The sequence below is a fragment of the Parus major genome, chromosome 20 (genome assembly GCF_001522545.3).
Source record: "Parus major isolate Abel chromosome 20, Parus_major1.1, whole genome shotgun sequence".
In the NCBI taxonomy this organism is placed as follows: Eukaryota; Metazoa; Chordata; class Aves; order Passeriformes; family Paridae; genus Parus; species Parus major.
The window spans coordinates 1,400,002-1,417,638 of NC_031788.1; the positions used below are offsets into that span (position 1 = coordinate 1,400,002).

The window sequence follows — 17,637 nt, forward strand, 5'->3', positions numbered from 1 at the left end:
AGCATCAGTGGGGGCTCAGGGCTGATGAGCAGCTCCTTGGCCACAGCAGCTGTGCCCCACGAGAGAGGGGTCATGCAGAGAGGTGCATGAATGGTCTGCAGTAGGTTCTGAGTGGGGAGACAGTGTGGAAGTGGCACAAAGGAGGGAACATGACATGGCAGGGAAGCAGGGAGTGATCTGGAAGTTGTATCCAGCAGGCTGTTCATTTTTGCAAGCTGGGTGAAATGTGTTTTTAAAATGAATAGGGGTATCTGGGTAATTCCAGAGTGATGTCTGTGTTTAATGTAATAGTACACAATTTAATTTCTCTGAAGCTCTGGTATGCACCTTGTTCACTTTGTTCCCCCCAAAACCAAATACTGCAAAGAGGAACCTGTGCTGCCTTGGGCTGGGAGGATCAGACCAGCCTTGGTATGAGGGTTGGGGTGTGCCAAGAAGGAAAGTTGTGCAGTAACCGAAAGTTGTCTTGCTCTCTTTCAAAAGTGATGTATTTCCTTTTTTATTTAAGTGCTTTGTAGAGTTATGGCCCCTGTCTGTAGACTTGCTCTGACCAGGTAAAAACAAAAAAGATATAAAAGCAGGTTTCTCTAAATTTCAATTTCCCTTTTCAATTTAATAATTTATTTTCAGGTTTTTTGTTATGCTTGTGGATTGTGCCAAGTAGTACTTGACACAGAAAGATAAACCTCTCCAGGATTTACAACACCAAGACAAGCAGGTGTTTTAGACATAAGAAGTACAGCAAACTTTGGAATTAGAACATGATTCACTAATTGACAGATTGAAGTGACAAAATCAAAAGATGTATTTTGCCTAGAACCTGAATAGTTACAGGTTGTCTAATAAAGACTGAGCCATTTGTAAAGGATTTTCTGTACTTTGGGGAAATAGAAAAGAACTAGACAAACACTAAGTGTGGTGGATTTGTTTGCACTATAATGTAACCATGTGTCAAAAAACAGATGAAGTTCTGAGCTTCTGAGTATTGAAATGTTTGCATTCTCTCTTCTTGCAGATTCAAGATCCAGCCCATATTATGGCTGGCAGTGGGTCCAGATCAGGACCAGCCAGTGGGTTGTCCATGAAATCACAGCTTCAGATCACTGGTGAGTCTTCTGAAATTATCTGTCTTTTCTGGTTAGAAATGTGACAGCGTTTTTACACAATTAAACAGAGTTTACTGTGCTGCATTTCAGGAAGTTTTGCATTGTAAAATGCTCAAGAGAAGTTGTAGTGGTTTAGGCAAGATTGATGTTAGGACATTATTACTCGGCAACAATTTTATTCTGGATTTTTATCTAAAATGCATTTTAAAATTATACATACTTCAAAATATGTAAACTTTGAAATGAAAAAAAAAAAAAAAAGAAAAAGAAAGGAATCATTATTTTTGGGTGCTGTTAAGTAAATTGTAGAGGCAATCCTCCTGGAAATGTAATAGTGCATTATGATACTGCTTGCACTCACTGAAACTTGGGGTTATATCAATCTGACACTTTTTCCTGATACTGCTATTCATTAAAGTTGACTTACAGCTTCTCCCTTGTTATATGTTTTTATGGCCACCATTGAAATGGATTTTAAAAAGGATAAAAAATGTAATAAAAGTGTTGATGAGAATATCAATATTATTGAACACCTCTGGATTGTTTGGAAATGGATTTAGATAACAGACTTTTCTTTTTGTAGTGCCTCACCAACAGAGCAGCTGTTGAAACTTAATTACCAAGGTTTCCTCACTTTTTCTCTCTGGAAATTTAACTGAGGCATCAAAAATCAATGGGAGGCCTGGGGGTGTGTGCAGGTCTCTTTTTAGAAGCATCAAGAGTAAATTTTGCACCCCCATTGTGAAGACCTGTGGGCATATGCAGTAGTTTCAGAAAAGGAATATTGTGAGGATGAAAAAAATTGTCAAAAATGGAAGGGAAAACTTTAGACTAGGAAGAAGGTTGGATTCCACTAAGTTACACAGGCTGTAGCTGTCCCTCTGAGGTCACAAGTTTGTGTTTCTTCAATAGGTTGTGAGGCTGTAGAGAAATTTTGTCCCTACAGGTTGATATTGGAGAGAAATTGGAAGAGGTTTTCACAGAGGTACCTCCTTTACACAGGGATGGAGAGCAGAGCCAAGGATTGAAGTGGTGATTGCTGTCCAGGCCTTTTCCCTGTTAAAGGCCTGAGACTCAGACAAAGACAGTGAAGCTAAATAAATGCCTTAGTGTTTAGAATTGAGACTACTGAGGTATTTGAATTTCAGGTCTGAATTTCTGTAGATGTTCAGCCATGATCTACAGCAAACTGTTGCTGGTGTTACCTCCCACATGTCCTACCCACAGTGCCCCATTCTGCTGCCCTCATTAATTTTAAATGAATTTTCAGGGTGTCTGGGTAAGAACAAACCTTGCAAGTAGGTGCAAATCTGCTGATTTCTGCTGTTCCAAAGCAGACCTTTGAGATAATTAGAGATGTTGAGGTCTGAGGTGCTATACCATAGAAGTACTGGAGACAGGAGGGGAAGGATGGGGTGCTGTTTGTGAAAATGAATGAGTTAAATTCTGTGAGGTGTCTGTAATACACAGAGAAAGAGTTTTCCTTGGGAGCAGTTCAGAGCAGTTTATACTAAGCTACTTCTCTAAATCTCTAAAGGAGCACAGACTATAAAGGGAATCTGGGGAGATTAGCCAGATGGGCCTGAATTAGTCATCTCTTTTTTAAGGATGTAGTAATGCTGTGGTGGGTGACAAACACACAGAAGAGTAGGTTATTTTTTGTTAGAACAGTGAATTCAGGGGCCAACTGGAAATGATAATATCTTTGTCTTCAGTACTGTTTTGTGAGTTCAGTGTTGCCATTGAATCCAAGAACACCTGTGACTCAAACATCAGGGTAGATGCATGTCGTAAAGGAGGCAGGATATGACAGTGGTGTTTGGAGAGATGGGAATGCTGTAGTCAGTAATACTGAATGCTTAGAAAAAAACCCCAAACACCAAAAAACCCCCCAGTCAACACCCAGCACACCCTCTCCCCACCAAAATTAAAGCTCTAGAGCTGCAAGTCCTGTCCAGAGTTGTAGTTGCTAGAACAGGAGGTAGTTACTGGAACCCAGGGTTTGGATTCAGCTTTTCAGTAGGTTTACTTAGCTACAGAAAACTTTTGTGAAAAGTCATTTTCTCAGTGATGTTCTGTTCATAAGAAGTTGTGGCAATTTTCCACAATGCCTTGATAAGAGGCAGATCACGTTTTGAGCTTTTTAGCAAGCAGTGTAATAAACTCCAAGAATGCTGTTGGTTGGTGATAGACAGGAGAATGTTGTAGAGGATATTTTCTGCTTTCAACACCTAAGCACTTCTGTGGATCTTGTAGTGGTTATGATTATTTAGTATCTGATGTTGCAATAATATTGTTGCATGTTTTAGGCATTTGTGTGAGCTGTAGCATTGTATAAATGAGCTGGAATGTAAGAGGGTTTTTATCCTTTATTTTCCTGGAGTGTTACTATCGTGCATCAATGACCTGACACTTGAATACTGAAGCACCCAACTGAAAAATACTATTTGCAGTTGAAATATTCCTTAGTAAACTACTGTTTTTTCTCTTTCTTAACAGTTATTTCAGCAAAACTAAAAGAAAAGAATAAATGGTTTGGACCTAGCCCTTATGTGGAAGTCTCAGTAGATGGACAGTCAAAGAAGACAGAAAAATGCAACAATACAAATAGTCCAAAGTGGAAACAGCATCTTACAGTGTAGGTTTGGTTTTATTTTCCAATTTATTTGAGCTAAATTAAAGCAATTGACAGTGGGCTTGAAGCTTGTGTTTTTATTTTAAGCAGTGAGTGGAATGTTGTATGAGGTGGTGACATTTGTATAATTTTTAGAGTAAATATAGTACAGTCTAAAACAGATATTTACAAACTATTGCACTGCTTGTGGTTATATTTTTTATTATTATGTGTGGCATATCAAAGGAGCTCTTAATTCCGTGTGTAGCAAGGACATTAAAGTAATTTAATATTAAAACTGATGGTCCTATTTACATTTTTGTTGTCATACTTAAAGTTACAGTTTTCAGAAGTTCTGTAGCTGAAATGTGTAGCTATTCTTTGTGTCCCAGTAGGTGCACCATGCCATAACACAGGGAACCGTAGGCTCTTGTGCACCTCTAAATTCAAGCACAAATCCGCAATTCCCAATTAATTTATGCAAATTCTTAGTACAAAACTAATACCAGATTCAAGATTAATACAGCTGTTGATGTTTGCTTGACCCAATATTTGTGTTGTGAATAAAGAAGATACACTCTACAGTAAAGTTCCATAAAATTTAGTTTTCTCTTAATGTCACATGGAACTCTGGGATAAAGACTGGTCTGTGCTTGCACATTGGACAGGGACTTTCCACAAGAGCATGCCAGGTGGGATATTAGGAAGAAATTCTTCCCTGGGAGGGTGCTGAGGCCCTGGCAGAGGTTTCCCAGAGAAGCTGTGGCTGCCCCATTCCTGTGAGTTTTCAAGGCCAGGCTGGATGGGGATTGGAGCAGGCTTGGATAGTGGAAAGTGGGGTGGAATGAGATGGGCTGTAAGGTCCCTGCAATGCAAATCATTCAGTGATTCTGTGATTTGCTTGCACTTAAATTGTAGATTATTCTTCTTGAAGCACCTGGAACATTGCCCGAGGAAAACATTTTTTGTATCTGTACTATTATTATAATTTAGATTATTATGAAATTTTAGTTACTACTATTTACTAATAGTAGTAACTTTAGTTAAAGTTACTACTAGTTAACTAGTTAATTAAAATTTCTAGTAGTTAACTAGTTTCTAGTTAACTACTAGAAATTTTAGTTACTATTTACTTTGCACTGAGATATATCAAGAAAAATAAAATTTTGTGCTTTATATGCATGTAAGTGTAGAAGAGCAGAATTTTCTTTTACCTTTTAAATCTTGCCTTTTTCTCTTCCATTTTTTAAATGGGAATGTGTGTGGTTTGTGCTGTGCAAATTCACACAATAATACATGGGCCATTTTTGCTCGTGTTGAGTAAGAGCTGAGCACAGACACCCCCTGTATATCAACTTCATTGAAAATTACACTAAAACTGCATGGAGCTGCATGAAGTAAATTGGTTTTTAGGAAATATTTTGGCACAACTGCCTATATTCAGATTCAGGATAAAAAGGAAAAGTGTAGTGGCTTCTGCAAATGAGGGTGAACCCTCTTGGGGTTTTCCTCCTTGGAGATTGTTAGGCAGATCTTCTGAAGGGGTTGTCTGACTGTGAAAATCTGGGTTTATCACCCATTATACAGCTGAAATTATCCACTGAGAAAATAAGCAGTCATTTGTACCCATTTTTCACAATGAAAATAATTTTGAACTATATAGATGTGAGTGTTCCTTATAGAACAAGGATATCAGTATTAAAAATTACTTTGAAATTGCTGTCACAGAACTTACTGTGTATTACTGTGGAGTTGCTGGTAGTTTTTCTATATTTCCCTTAAAATAGTAATAATAAAAAATATATTTGGTCTATGAACAGTCTTGCAACAGTCTTGATTGACATGACATATCCAGGTGACATGAGAATGCAGTAATTGGAAATGGTTTGATGTTACCACCATAATTTCTTTGTTTTTTAAGTAGCTTCTAGGGACAGTGGAAGTAGATGATTCAGTTCACCCCCTTCCCTACCAACAAATGCCCTAATAGCACTAAACTTTTTCTTTTCAGAATTGTCACTCCTATAAGTAAATTAAACTTTCGTGTCTGGAGCCATCAAACATTAAAGTCTGATGTCCTTCTGGGAAGTGCTGCTCTGGATATTCACGAGACTTTGAAATCCAACAGTATGAAACGTAAGTCCGAAATGGAGTGTACCTCGGAATGCCACAGAGTTCCTCAGGAATTGTCTGTTGGTGAACATGAATGCTGTGTGCACCTCTGGAAATGGCCCTTAGGAGTTCCTTTTGGTGCCTCTGGTTGCTTTTTGAGCTTCCTCCTACTTTTTCTGAGTAATCTTTTTTGGTTATACACAGGCTGCCATGATGTTCCTGAAAGCAAGATGTTTTTCACATTGCTAGTGTGTGCAAGACTGAGTGAAAAGCTAATTAAACAGAAGAGTTTCCTTTTACATAGCTTGAAAAAAACTACAGTTGGGATTGGTGCTAGACAGGAAAGTGTAAAGTTATTTTTGTTCTAAATAGTGCTATCAGGGGTATGTTGTGTTATTTCATTAGTCTTGGAACTAGTTAGGCTTTGGGGGTAGCATGTGCATCCTGGGAATCTTGAAGAAGAAATAGAGAATTTTTCAGACCCATTACAGCACTGATGGGGCTGCAGCACAGAGTTGTGTGCTGTTTTGCTTTGGTCCTCTCTGTTAAAGAAGTGTTGGCTTCCCAGCTCTCACACATGGGTGTTGCAGACAGAGGGTGTTGACAGCAGTGAGAGCTGCTCTCCTGACAATGTCTGTCCTGCTGAATCTGGGTGAAAATCCCCAGGGGTCAGTGCATTTGCTGTCTGACGCCAGGCACCTGTTGGAGCTCGCAGGGGTTTGTTTCAAACCCTTTCAGCAAGAATGCTTATTTGGAATTCTGTTTCACTGAAAACCCTGAATATACCATTGGTCTGGGGATATGATGGAAAATATTCACGTTCTGAATATGAATCTGGATGTCATTAGGTAAATGTGAAGTTTTTTAGTCAGAGGACAGAAATTATATCTGCTCTTAATCAAGAATAAAGTGAATTACACTTCCTAACTCTATATTGAAGGCAGGTGCATTAATTGTTGTAGAAATGTGAGACTCAGTCTTTGCTGTAATGATAATCTTTTCTAGGCAGCAACAAGATGATGCTCCGCTTTAGCCTTTTTTGTAGAAACAATAACTTTCTAATAATATATAAAAATGCTCAGTTTTACCACACAAAAAAATAAAGGAGAAGTAGAGTTCTGGGGGGTCCTTGGGGATTTTCCCCCCCTTGTTCACTGAGGTCTGCAACAGGCTTCTTGAATAAAGGCCCTTTTTTCTCATGCTGCTTTTGTTCTCTGTACTTTTCCAGTGGAGCAGGTAGTGGTGACATTGCACCTGGTTGGTGACAGGGAGCCAGCAGAAGTGGTGGGAGATCTGTCAGTTTGTCTGGATGGAATGCAGGTTGACCCCGAGCTCCTGACCAATGGGGAATCTTCAAGTACAAGAAGTGAGTAACTTTCAGTCCTAATCTACATTTTTCTGCTGTGCAAAGCCATATTTGGGGAAGCTTTAACACAGTCTTTAACAGAAATAAAAATCTGGTTTGATCTCATCATCATCTTAGTAATAAGTATTCTGCTTACTAGGAAATGTGGGTTTATATTAATTTTTCTTAAAATAGCTCTTCTTAATAAATGTATTCATAGATTTAGTTCCTGTGGGGAGCTGCAGAGAGGGATCCACTTTCTGTTTAGTTGGTCTGTACAGTTTTTTTAAACTAAAAACATGAATACATGTAAAATATCTAATTACAATAAAATAAAAAGGTAATTCTAATTCCCTTGGAGCAGGACAGTGGAGCATTTCTGAAATACTGTACATTGAGAAGTAGAAGTAGATAAAGAGTTATTTTCCTAGAAAGCAGCAAGAGAGACTGTCTGTCTGCAGTAGTGACCAATTGGACACTTAATTGGGAAGTTCTAGGTTTCTGGGTTGTGGGGGCTGGCTTTTAAAGTCCTAGAGGAAGCTGCTTTGAAATTTCATCTGAGTATCATAGAAAAATTGAATTAATATTCAAATTCTGTAACTATTATTTCTTAGAGCTTTTAGTCCATTTTCTTTGCATTTTGTTAAAAGGATCAATTGCACAGAGTAATTGTGTGAAATGTTATTTGTAAGTAAAAGCCAGATGCTGGGATTTTGTGGGACTTACAGAGCAGGGCTGAGGTGTAGGGATAGAAATATCTAGTGAAAATACCAAATTTGTTTTTTATGCAATATTTGATTTTCATCTGTGCTTTCTTGGATTTCCCAAAGTGAAAAAGGTGGGAAAAGTCATGGAGGTAGTGGAATTGAATACAGTTTAAGGTTGGGCTCGACACAGCAAGCCCCAAGTTCACCAGAGGGTTCCCAGATAATCAGGGGACTGGAGCACATAAGGAAGGAGTTAAATGTAAAAGTAGTCTAGCACATTGTTCAGACTAAAGGCACTTCAGGTAAACACATTGTTTATGGAGTTGCTTTTAAGTTAAGATTTCTCTTGCTGGGATTTAATTCCTTCCATGCACAGTCCACTAGCAGCTCATTATCCTAAGCCTTTCTGTGACTGCATCCTTGTCTTTTGCCTAGATTTGTCCACAGTTCCCATCAGAACTGAAAACTGATTTCTTTATTAATGACATTTGTTTAACTCTATGGAAATGAAGTATTGTTGCTATCTACATGAATGAGCAGTTCTGTGCTACATATTCAAGGTTTGCAAATGCTGCCACAAAAGGCAAATATTTCCAAGCTGGCTGAATAAGCAGTTGCAAAACATTTTTAAGTCTAGGTTGAATTGCTGTAATGCTTTTGTAGTGTAGCCATATTTTGTACCTACTTCAATGTCTTTATGTTAAATAATTTACTGAGAAGGGGACGGGTCTGGGCTAGAGAGCCCCAGAAAACAAAGCCCCCAGCCAACCAGAGAGGAGATTTTAGTGAAGTTTTTGCCCTTTCTGTTCTGCCTGCCATCACTGAAAGAGAGAGAGCTCCACTTAAAAGAATAAATACTGCTAGAAAGACAGTGTTACTAAACTTTATGTGTGTGTTTGGGAATATCCATACCATCAAATGATGTCCTGTTACATCTTCCATGGAAGGTGGAAGTATTACAGTGGCAGTGCTTAAAAAAATTGTATTCACATGCACAAATAGAGACATGCAGAACATGTACAGCTTTGAAACTGGTAGATAAGCACATAGTGTCTCACCTCTACACTTGTAATCACACACAAGAAGTGTGACCATTAAAGGCTGCTGCTTTCCTTGGAAATGATTCAGAGTGTTGCTTATGCTTCTGTTGTCTTTTTCTTCCTGGTATTTAAGGTCCTACACAGAGTGAAAACTCCAGAGTAAGGAGTGATACACGGTAAGACTTCTTTCCTCCTTTTTTTTTTCTTTTTTTTTTTTTTAATTCTGCCTTTTTGTGTTTGCAGTTTTGAAAGAGGAATTGTGTGTTCTGTAAAGAAGACAATGAAAAATTTATGACTATGCCCTGCAGCAGTATCTGTTAAGATCTGAGCATGCCCTAAACAAAAATATTGAACAGTTGCTCAGCTCCATTGTCTGGCCTCCGTTTTGCCTCAATACCTGACTGATATTTTTGTTTTTTCCCTTTGTGTTCCTCATCCTTCTCCCAGTGATTACCTAAAGTAAATCATATATTTAAAAAACCCCAAACAAATGGCACTGGTTGTTTTTACACTGGTTTGCTTTATAGCATGGAGGTATCAGAATTATATTTAGCTTTGTTAAGAAGATCTCAAAAGCTGTCTGGCACTTAGAGTGCGCTAAGGCTGATATCGGATTATGGACCTTGCTGCCTCGTAGGATAAGAGTGTGCCCAGCACCATGTTACTTTAATTAGTTCCCAGTATTATGAGTATTTTAAGGATCTGTACAAGGCATAGCACTCTGGATGACATCTGGAATAGCCAAGATAAATTTCACTTTTTTGTTTGTGTTCTTGGCTATGTTGTCTGAAGTCTTCCCATGAAAGGTTGTTTTTGTTCTGTTTCCTTTTTGTGTTTGAAAGAATGCTTAGATGCCTAGATACTCAAAATACCTTAGTGTATATTAGAATAATAACAGCAATAACAATAATAACAATTCAGTTTTGGTATCAGCTAGGGAGCTTCTGGTGGTCATTGTGAGGATCATGTAAATGATCAGGAAAGTGACTTTCTGCAAGGTTATGACATGAAATAGCAAGGGGGAATGGCTGAAAAACTGGGGCTAAACCTCCTACAGACTTGAGATCACTAATGATTTGAACCCACTTTCAGAGACATTTATTTTGAGGTTGTATTATGAATTACATGCACCACACCTGGTATAGAGCAAAACTGTGTTTGACCATGATATTGAGGTTAAGTTGATATGATTTTACTTGGTCCTTTATGACTTGTGATTTACTTAGCCTTACCTACTGGGTTTTATTTTGTGTACATTTAAAGGAATGTAATTTTAGAGGTACTGTGTTGAAACTGTAACCTCTTCCTTTATTTCTGATGGCTTATGTGCTTGACCTGTAAATCCACTAGAATTTTGGTTGACAACCTTTATGTTATGCCCAGCATATTCTGAAAATAAAATGCTTTAGAATAAAGATGTAGATACCTTTAATTCTCCTTAAGGAGCTACAAATATGTCAGAATAATATTCTGCTAGTGTATAATAGTGTAAGTGAACAGCACAGCATAGGGAAGTCCTGCTATGTACTTGCTTAATTCTTCTAAGTTTGAGCAGTTTATATTCATAGCTGTTGGTCAAAACTTTAATGCTCCAACCTGTTCCAGAATTGAGTTTAGAGGAAAAAGTATATATGCATAAGTAAGTTTTCTAAAAATTTGTAGTATATTGTGTGTTCTGAGCACATGCCAGCCCTGTGGAGTAAAGGCACACAGGCTGTTCTCAGGTGTTGGTCAGCTTCTCATCTCATTAGGGACTCATGGGCAGAAATAGCTGAGCAGCAAAATCCAGAGCCTGGACCTGAGGGCAAGTGTATCAAATTGGGAAATGAAAAAGGGAGATTTTGGTGTGACAGATGTTGTATACCTCTATTTCACCACCTTTCCATCAACTCAGGTTTTAAGTATCACAGGAGATAAACTCTGAATGTGTTTATAGGATGTATAGATACTAGGAATTATTATGTTACAAACCTCACATAGTTGTAACTACTACATTCTAGTGTCTTTCACATGTCTTTTCAAATCCCCTGGAAGTGTCCCAGGCCAGGCTGGATGGTGCTTGGAGCAACTTGGTCTAGTGGAAAGGGGCTGGAATGAGATGAGCTCTAAGGCCTGTCCCAACCCAAACTCTTCCATAATTCTGTGATTTGCAAAGTTTCGTGTTACCCATGCACTACTAGAACAGTTCTCTGTGTCTCTTCCTGCAAAAGGACTAACTCAAATGGCCTTGAAAACTGTGAGGATGCTGCTTCCAGTGAAAACAAGACTGTTAATGGCAGTGACTCTCCGTTACTCACAAATGGAAACTGCAAACCTGCCAGACCTCCCAGGCCTGCCAGGCCCCCGCCCCCCACTCCCCGCAGACCCCCGTCAGTTGCTGGTATGTCCATGGGGCTGGGCACTCCTTGAGTGAACAGAACTGTTTCTGCTCCTGATGTTTAACTGCTCTTTTGATGGTAAATTCTTTAGCAGGTCATTTCTGAAGAAGTACTTTTTAGCTTGCATTTGGTACATGTTGTTTAGTCATTGTTCCTGTTACTGGAAATTTCTTGTTTCCACATGGGTGGATGGCAGTCAGTGATGGTGCTACAGAGAGTGGAGCTGGGACCAGAAGAGCATGAGTGCTGCTGCTGCACTAAGGCACCCAGTGTGGGTGGCATGAAATCCACTGAACTGAACTCAAAGAACTGCCTCAAGTTGATACAATATTGGGTTCTGAGTTACAAGCTATTGGTTTCTACAATTGCAGTTAGATTCTGTGAAGTTGCATTAAAACGTTCATTACTCTTCTCTGCTGAAATTGATAGATTTTTTTAATCTAGTTTTACCTTCTACCTGAAGGCCACTAATTCTGAAAAGTTACTTGATGTTTTTGGAGTAATTCCTTTACCCCCATATAATGCAATGTTTTGGTAGTCTCATTATTACAATTGATAAATGCTGGGTTTGGATGGGCTCTGCAATACAGTAATTACTTTAAAAGATTAATTCAGTGCAGTTAGTTAATGAGACTTGACCTGTGTTCAGCTTCTAACCCCACCCACCAAATGGCATTAAGATAAAACTGAAAACATTTAAAGAATGTCTGTGTTCCCCTCCCATTGTGATTGTTACTTTCCATGCAATATCAAATCTCCTCTTGGAAATTTTACGCCAATCATCACTTAAATTATTGTTTCAAATAATAAATGGAAAATAATTCATTAGTACAAGGAAGTAGATTTTTATCATCATTTAATGTTTACAGAATGCAGACAAGGTAAATATCAGAAATATCAAAATGCTATTGATGGCAGTTCTTGGATTAAAGCATTTTTACAGTTAGACAGAATTGCTGTTTAGTTTTCATTTGAGCTGCAAAATGTGGCCAAGGAAACAGCAGTTCTGGCAGGTTTGCTTTTGTAATGTGTAACTTCTACATTAGATTGGTGATAAAAGTCAGTTAAAGGCTTTTTCTCTTCTCTCTCTGACATCATAGCAAGTGCAAATGGTCCTTCATCCACATCCACAGAAAGCGATGGGGCCAGTGCAGGATCACTGGCAGGTACAGCCTCAAATACACCTTCAGAGCAGAGCCCTGAGGGGGCAACAGCAGCAACCACAGCTCCTGCCACTCCTGCACTCACCACACCTCCAGTGTCAAGACAAGTCCAGCCAGTAAATCCTTCACCTCAGGCCCTTACTACAGTCAGCCAAGGTCCTCTTCCACCTGGGTATGGATTTAATGACTTCTTTCTCCCCATGTGTGCTGACTTTTCTGGTTTTACTTTATTTTATTTACAGTAGGTTTAGCAAACCATTGCTAATGTCTGCCCTTTGCTGCCTGACAAAAATTCTCCAATATGAATTTGGAGGGTTTATAACTGTTTTGTATGGTTGGTCCTCAAGCATTCAAGGAAATAATTACTTCTAATTTTTATCATATGTTCCCATGTCAGTGAAACGTAGGTTTAAAACAGTGTGACAGCTTGTAGTCTTCAAATTAAAATAAAGTCACATAGGAAAATTTTGGTATGGATAAGTAGAAGAAAAGCTGCTGTTTGTAGTCCTGAAGATTTGGATTTCATACTGCAGCTCCTGAGAGTAGCATTGACATGCTGCTGTGCTTTGGGTACATCTGAAATTTGTCAGATGGTTGGCCTATTGCCTCAAAGCTCTCAGCTTTAAAAAAAACAACAGCAAAAATGTTTCTTGATTCTCTGAGTGAGGGAAATCCCAGTGTGAATGGTGTAATTGCTGAATTACCTGCCTTGATTTGCAGGTATTTAAACCAAAGGGTAGGAGAGGTCTGAATTACTTTACAGGAAAATGGAAATAAAAAAGTGGTCTTGAAAACATCAGTTGTTGCTTTATCATTTTGATTTCAACAGAAATGGCAAATAGCTTTTTTTTTCCTCTGTGATGTTACATCTGATGCAAGTACAGAGATCATTATTCCAAATGCTGCATATGCAGAAAATGTGACCAATGTCCCTACAGTGATCTCTGCATATACTTGATCACTGAAAAATGTGCATATATTAGAATAATGCTACTCTAAAAGGGGATTATGATCTATAGTGTGTTCTGATCAACAGATTATTGATGCTCTTGATATTGAATATAAAATTTTGCTAAAATTGTACACCTAGGCACAAATTTGAGATTCTGTTTCCCAGAAATATGGTAATGTACAATTTATTTATTTTTTTTAATTTTAGTTGACACAGAATCACTGTTAATATGAATGGTACCACTGTATGCTGCACACTGTTCTGGTGCATCTCATGAGCCAAGGGTTAGTTTTAAACATTTTGTTCAGATGTAAGCATTTTATGAAAATAAACATTTCTCATCTTTATGCTGTTAGGTGAGTGGTTGGAGTAGTTTGATCTGGAGGAAGATTAAACTTTTTGATCTGTTTTCAGTTGGGAGCAAAGAGTAGACCAGCATGGTCGAGTGTACTATGTGGATCATGTTGAAAAAAGGACAACGTGGGATCGGCCAGAGCCTCTTCCTCCAAGGTGAGCCAGGATCAGCCATTCAGTCATCTCAGGTGTCTGGGTTTTTCAGGAATTAATTGCCTGACAGTTTGCTAAAGCTGGAACAAGTATTTGAAAACAGAAATGTGAACCCAGTTGTTCCAGGTTGTCTCTAAGAAATGCATACAGAAAAGAGCTGAATGTCAAAAATAACCAAATCTGAATTTTCTGTCAAAGATAAGCCAAGTGCATCTTTACTGTCTGAGAAACAGATTTCAGTTAAAGACAGTAGACACCCCCAAGAGTAAAAGAGAACCAAAACCACAGAAAAGTATTTTGGGACTGACCTAACTATCAGCTTGAGCTGGAAGGTAACCAAACCAAAATGTTTGGTTGCCTCTTATCCTGAGGTTACTGTTTGCAAGCCTTTGATCTTGTTGCAGGACTCCAGCTGCCAGTTTATTATGCACATAGAAACCAGCTTTCATTATTAAACTTCTCCAGCTCTTGGCATCAGAACAGCCAGTGATGTTAGTTCACAATTGCTGTTTCTTATTTTTTGACAATAGAAGGAAAACACAAGAGTTATTCTGTTGGACTTTTTCATCCTGAAATGGTTCACACGCTATAAAGAGTTAAAAAGCAAAAACATAGGATAGTAGAGAACTTGATATTAAAGAACAAAAACAGTCTCATAAATGGAGCCTTCCTATCATGTTTCAAGTTATTTTGAGCAGATGAACTTGTACATTGCTTAAGCTGACTTAGACTGGGAATGTTTTTCTTTCATGTTTTGTAAGTAGCACTGATCTCATAAACTGAAAACTAGAAAAAAAACCAACCCCAAAGCAAAGCACCAAACCCCATGCCCAAACACACTCAGGTGTGAGGAAGTCTTGTGTTGAGTAGCTTAAAATGTTAGGGAATTTGCTGTGTTTTAGGAGAAACCAGCAGGCTTGTGTTACAGGCTGAATGGGATAACTGCAGTGATGCCAGCACAGTATGTACAGTAGTCTAGACAGCTCTTAAAAACTATTTCAAAAAACCCTAAAAATACAGTAAATTGAATGGATCTTTGTATAGGATGCAAAGAATAAGAGTGATTCTCATAAAACATTTCTAGCTCTTGCATCATTTTAGCAGAGGGTACAAAGAGAAAAAACTGCTGATGAGCCCATGCTTGGTGTTCCCTGCCACCATGCTGGCCTCCAAGTGCTTCTGAGTCCTTAAATTGCTGGCTGTTGACAAGTGTGGCTGGTCTCTTTTCCCAAAGCTGGGAGCGCCGAGTTGACAACATGGGGAGGATTTATTACGTTGACCACTTCACCAGAACGACGACGTGGCAGAGACCAACGCTGGAGTCTGTCCGGAATTACGAGCAGTGGCAGCTCCAGCGCAGCCAGCTCCAGGGAGCCATGCAGCAGTTCAACCAGAGGTTTATATATGGGGTAAGAAATACATGAGTGGCAGAGGGCTAGGGTGGTTTTGGGGTTTGGGCATGCCTGTGGGTAACCTCTCCCCATAAAGGCAGCAGACTCTGTTACGGTTTATGATAATTTATCTCTGTGTGTAACATGGCAGGGAGGGCTCATTGTAATGTTAGTTCATCTCCTTGCAGTCAGCACATGGGGATTAGTTGTCACCTCAATATAGGGTTTCTTAGATAAAATTTATGTACAATATTGATAAAGCCTTTGGTTCAAAATAAACTACAGCTTAGTAGTAAGCTGGTTTATTTGTATTATATCTTGTGTTACCATGGTCAAACATCTGGGAGGTAAGCAAACTCACAGGCCATACATTCCTGCTCTGGGTAAAATGAATTATGCAAAATGAATGTTAGGAGAGCAGGGATTCCAGCATTTTTAATTCATTGTTTGCCTGTGAGGAATAGCAGACATTCGATCACTCCAACTCATGCTACTCATGCTCATTAAGAATGGTGTAGGTTCTGATTTGCTGTATGTGTGAGAATAAAAAGGAGCCTGTAAGTGCTGGTAGAGAGAACTGTACTGAGTGCAGGAATGAAGTTTCTGATTGTTTTGGGTGCTACTGTACTAATTTCCTCCTGTGTAGGCAGGGGTACTAAACAAAGAATAATTATTTCTTGGCAGTGTAGTTAATTAAGGATGCCAAGGTCAGTAAAACAGGCCTTTTCTATGGAGAAGAAGGAACAATTGGCATCTTTGCCTATGTGTAACATTAACAAAAATTTACTTAAATAATTCAGGATGGGTATGGTATTACATCTGGAAAGCAAATGACTAGTCACTAATGCCTCATTTGTTCATGTGACTTGCAGAACCAGGATTTTTCATCCACACAGAACAAAGAGTTTGATCCTCTTGGCCCTCTGCCACATGGATGGGGTAAGACTAACTTGAATGTGTTTTGTAATGCAGTGTAATTAAACATTAAAGCATACTTCTGCCAAATTATTTGTCAGCTGTTCTAAGCTGGTTTTTAAAAATTAAAACTTGGATTAAAGGTATTTTAAAATTAGATCTAATCAAATGTGCTATTAAAACAGAATCCTGACTAGGCTATGACATTTCAAACTGGTTTAGAAACATAAGGTGTTCTGGTTTACTCCACTGTTAACAAGTGTAACAGGTGCTTTAACACTGTCATCCTCTTGAGACTTTTTCATTCCCCCCTATCATCCTGTTCCTGCTAAATCAGGCTCTAAATTAAACTGCCAAATTCTCTCCCCAAGACAGCTCTTGAAGAGTTTTGTTGGTCTGAAAATGTTTTTTATAGTGACAACTAACCTCTTCTTGATTTGGCCCTCTCCCTGGAATAAATTTGTTGTTGTACTTAACAGGGTTGAAAATTTACAATTAATACAAATTTTGGCAGGGTGTAATAAAAAAATAGAAGTGTAAAACTACTTTCTGGTGTGATTATTAACCAGATGTAAAAATTCAAGTTTTATGATATGTAGGCGAAGCTCTCAGAATTCTCTTGTGGAATTTGGAGCAAGTAATTATTTGGCAGAGTTGGACTTGAGGTGTTGTTCATCTGCTTTTCAAACAGAATTATTTGGATTTTTGGTCCTGGTATTGATGCAACTTTGTGCCATAAAACTGTCATACCTCACACTTGTGCTTTTGTACATTACATATATAGCATTTCACAGAAAGGTCTTTAGGCTGGCATTGTCCAGGAAATGGCAGACTCAGTCTCCACACTGTGTGGGATTCTGCTGTCAGGGCTCATAGGCAAATGCCTATTTACAGAAGCTTTTGACCTGTGGTAGTTAGATTTTGATCCATTTTTGTAATTTGTTTCTCTTGCAGCACTAAATGAAAATGTTATGAAGAGCTGCAGAATGGTACAGAGGAGCAAGCTAGGGCATTTCTCATAGGCAGGGTTAGGTCAGTGTATGTCCATGGCTCATCTGAGAGAAAATATAAATGGGTTTTCTTGGAAACTGCATTGACCATTTTTTATTCCCTGCTATAATTTGAACTTGAAACCCCCTTGTACCTTCTTGCTACTTTTATGTGCATCTGCTCCCTCCTCTGTGTTTGCTTCCTGTGTTGCTTGTCAGGCACATCACTATGTTTGACACAGCTGAAACTTCCTGTGGACAAAAAAAGCTTACAGTTTTCCCTTTTTCCAGTTAATTTTTCCTATAATTGAAAAATAAATTACTTAGTAAGAAATTATGTCAACAAAAGTGAAAATATGTTGGGGAAACCTGAGAGCAGGAGAGGCTGTAGCAGGGTGTGGTGACAGTCTTAGCAGTG

General features: G+C 38.6%; 1 protein-coding gene across 5 annotated transcripts in view; it reads left to right on the forward strand.

The window, feature by feature from the left end:
• ITCH (itchy E3 ubiquitin protein ligase) overlaps positions 1 to 17,637 on the forward strand; it is a 64,665-nt gene that overhangs the window by 24,436 nt on the left and 22,592 nt on the right. For 3 of the 5 annotated variants that reach the window (XM_033519189.1, XM_033519188.1, XM_015647604.3), the window contains exons 2-11: positions 1,016 to 1,106; positions 3,606 to 3,744; positions 5,732 to 5,856; positions 7,061 to 7,198; positions 9,058 to 9,100; positions 11,135 to 11,304; positions 12,403 to 12,637; positions 13,832 to 13,927; positions 15,159 to 15,333; positions 16,188 to 16,254. In XM_033519189.1, the coding sequence (XP_033375080.1) occupies positions 1,037 to 1,106; positions 3,606 to 3,744; positions 5,732 to 5,856; positions 7,061 to 7,198; positions 9,058 to 9,100; positions 11,135 to 11,304; positions 12,403 to 12,637; positions 13,832 to 13,927; positions 15,159 to 15,333; positions 16,188 to 16,254 (1,258 nt within the window). In that variant the 5' untranslated portion in view covers positions 1,016 to 1,036. Of the gene's footprint in view, positions 1 to 1,011; positions 1,107 to 3,605; positions 3,745 to 5,731; positions 5,857 to 7,060; positions 7,199 to 9,057; positions 9,101 to 11,134; positions 11,305 to 12,402; positions 12,638 to 13,831; positions 13,928 to 15,158; positions 15,334 to 16,187; positions 16,255 to 17,637 lie in introns of those variants that run through there. The other 2 variants (XM_033519190.1, XM_033519191.1) reach the window with 2 other exon arrangements.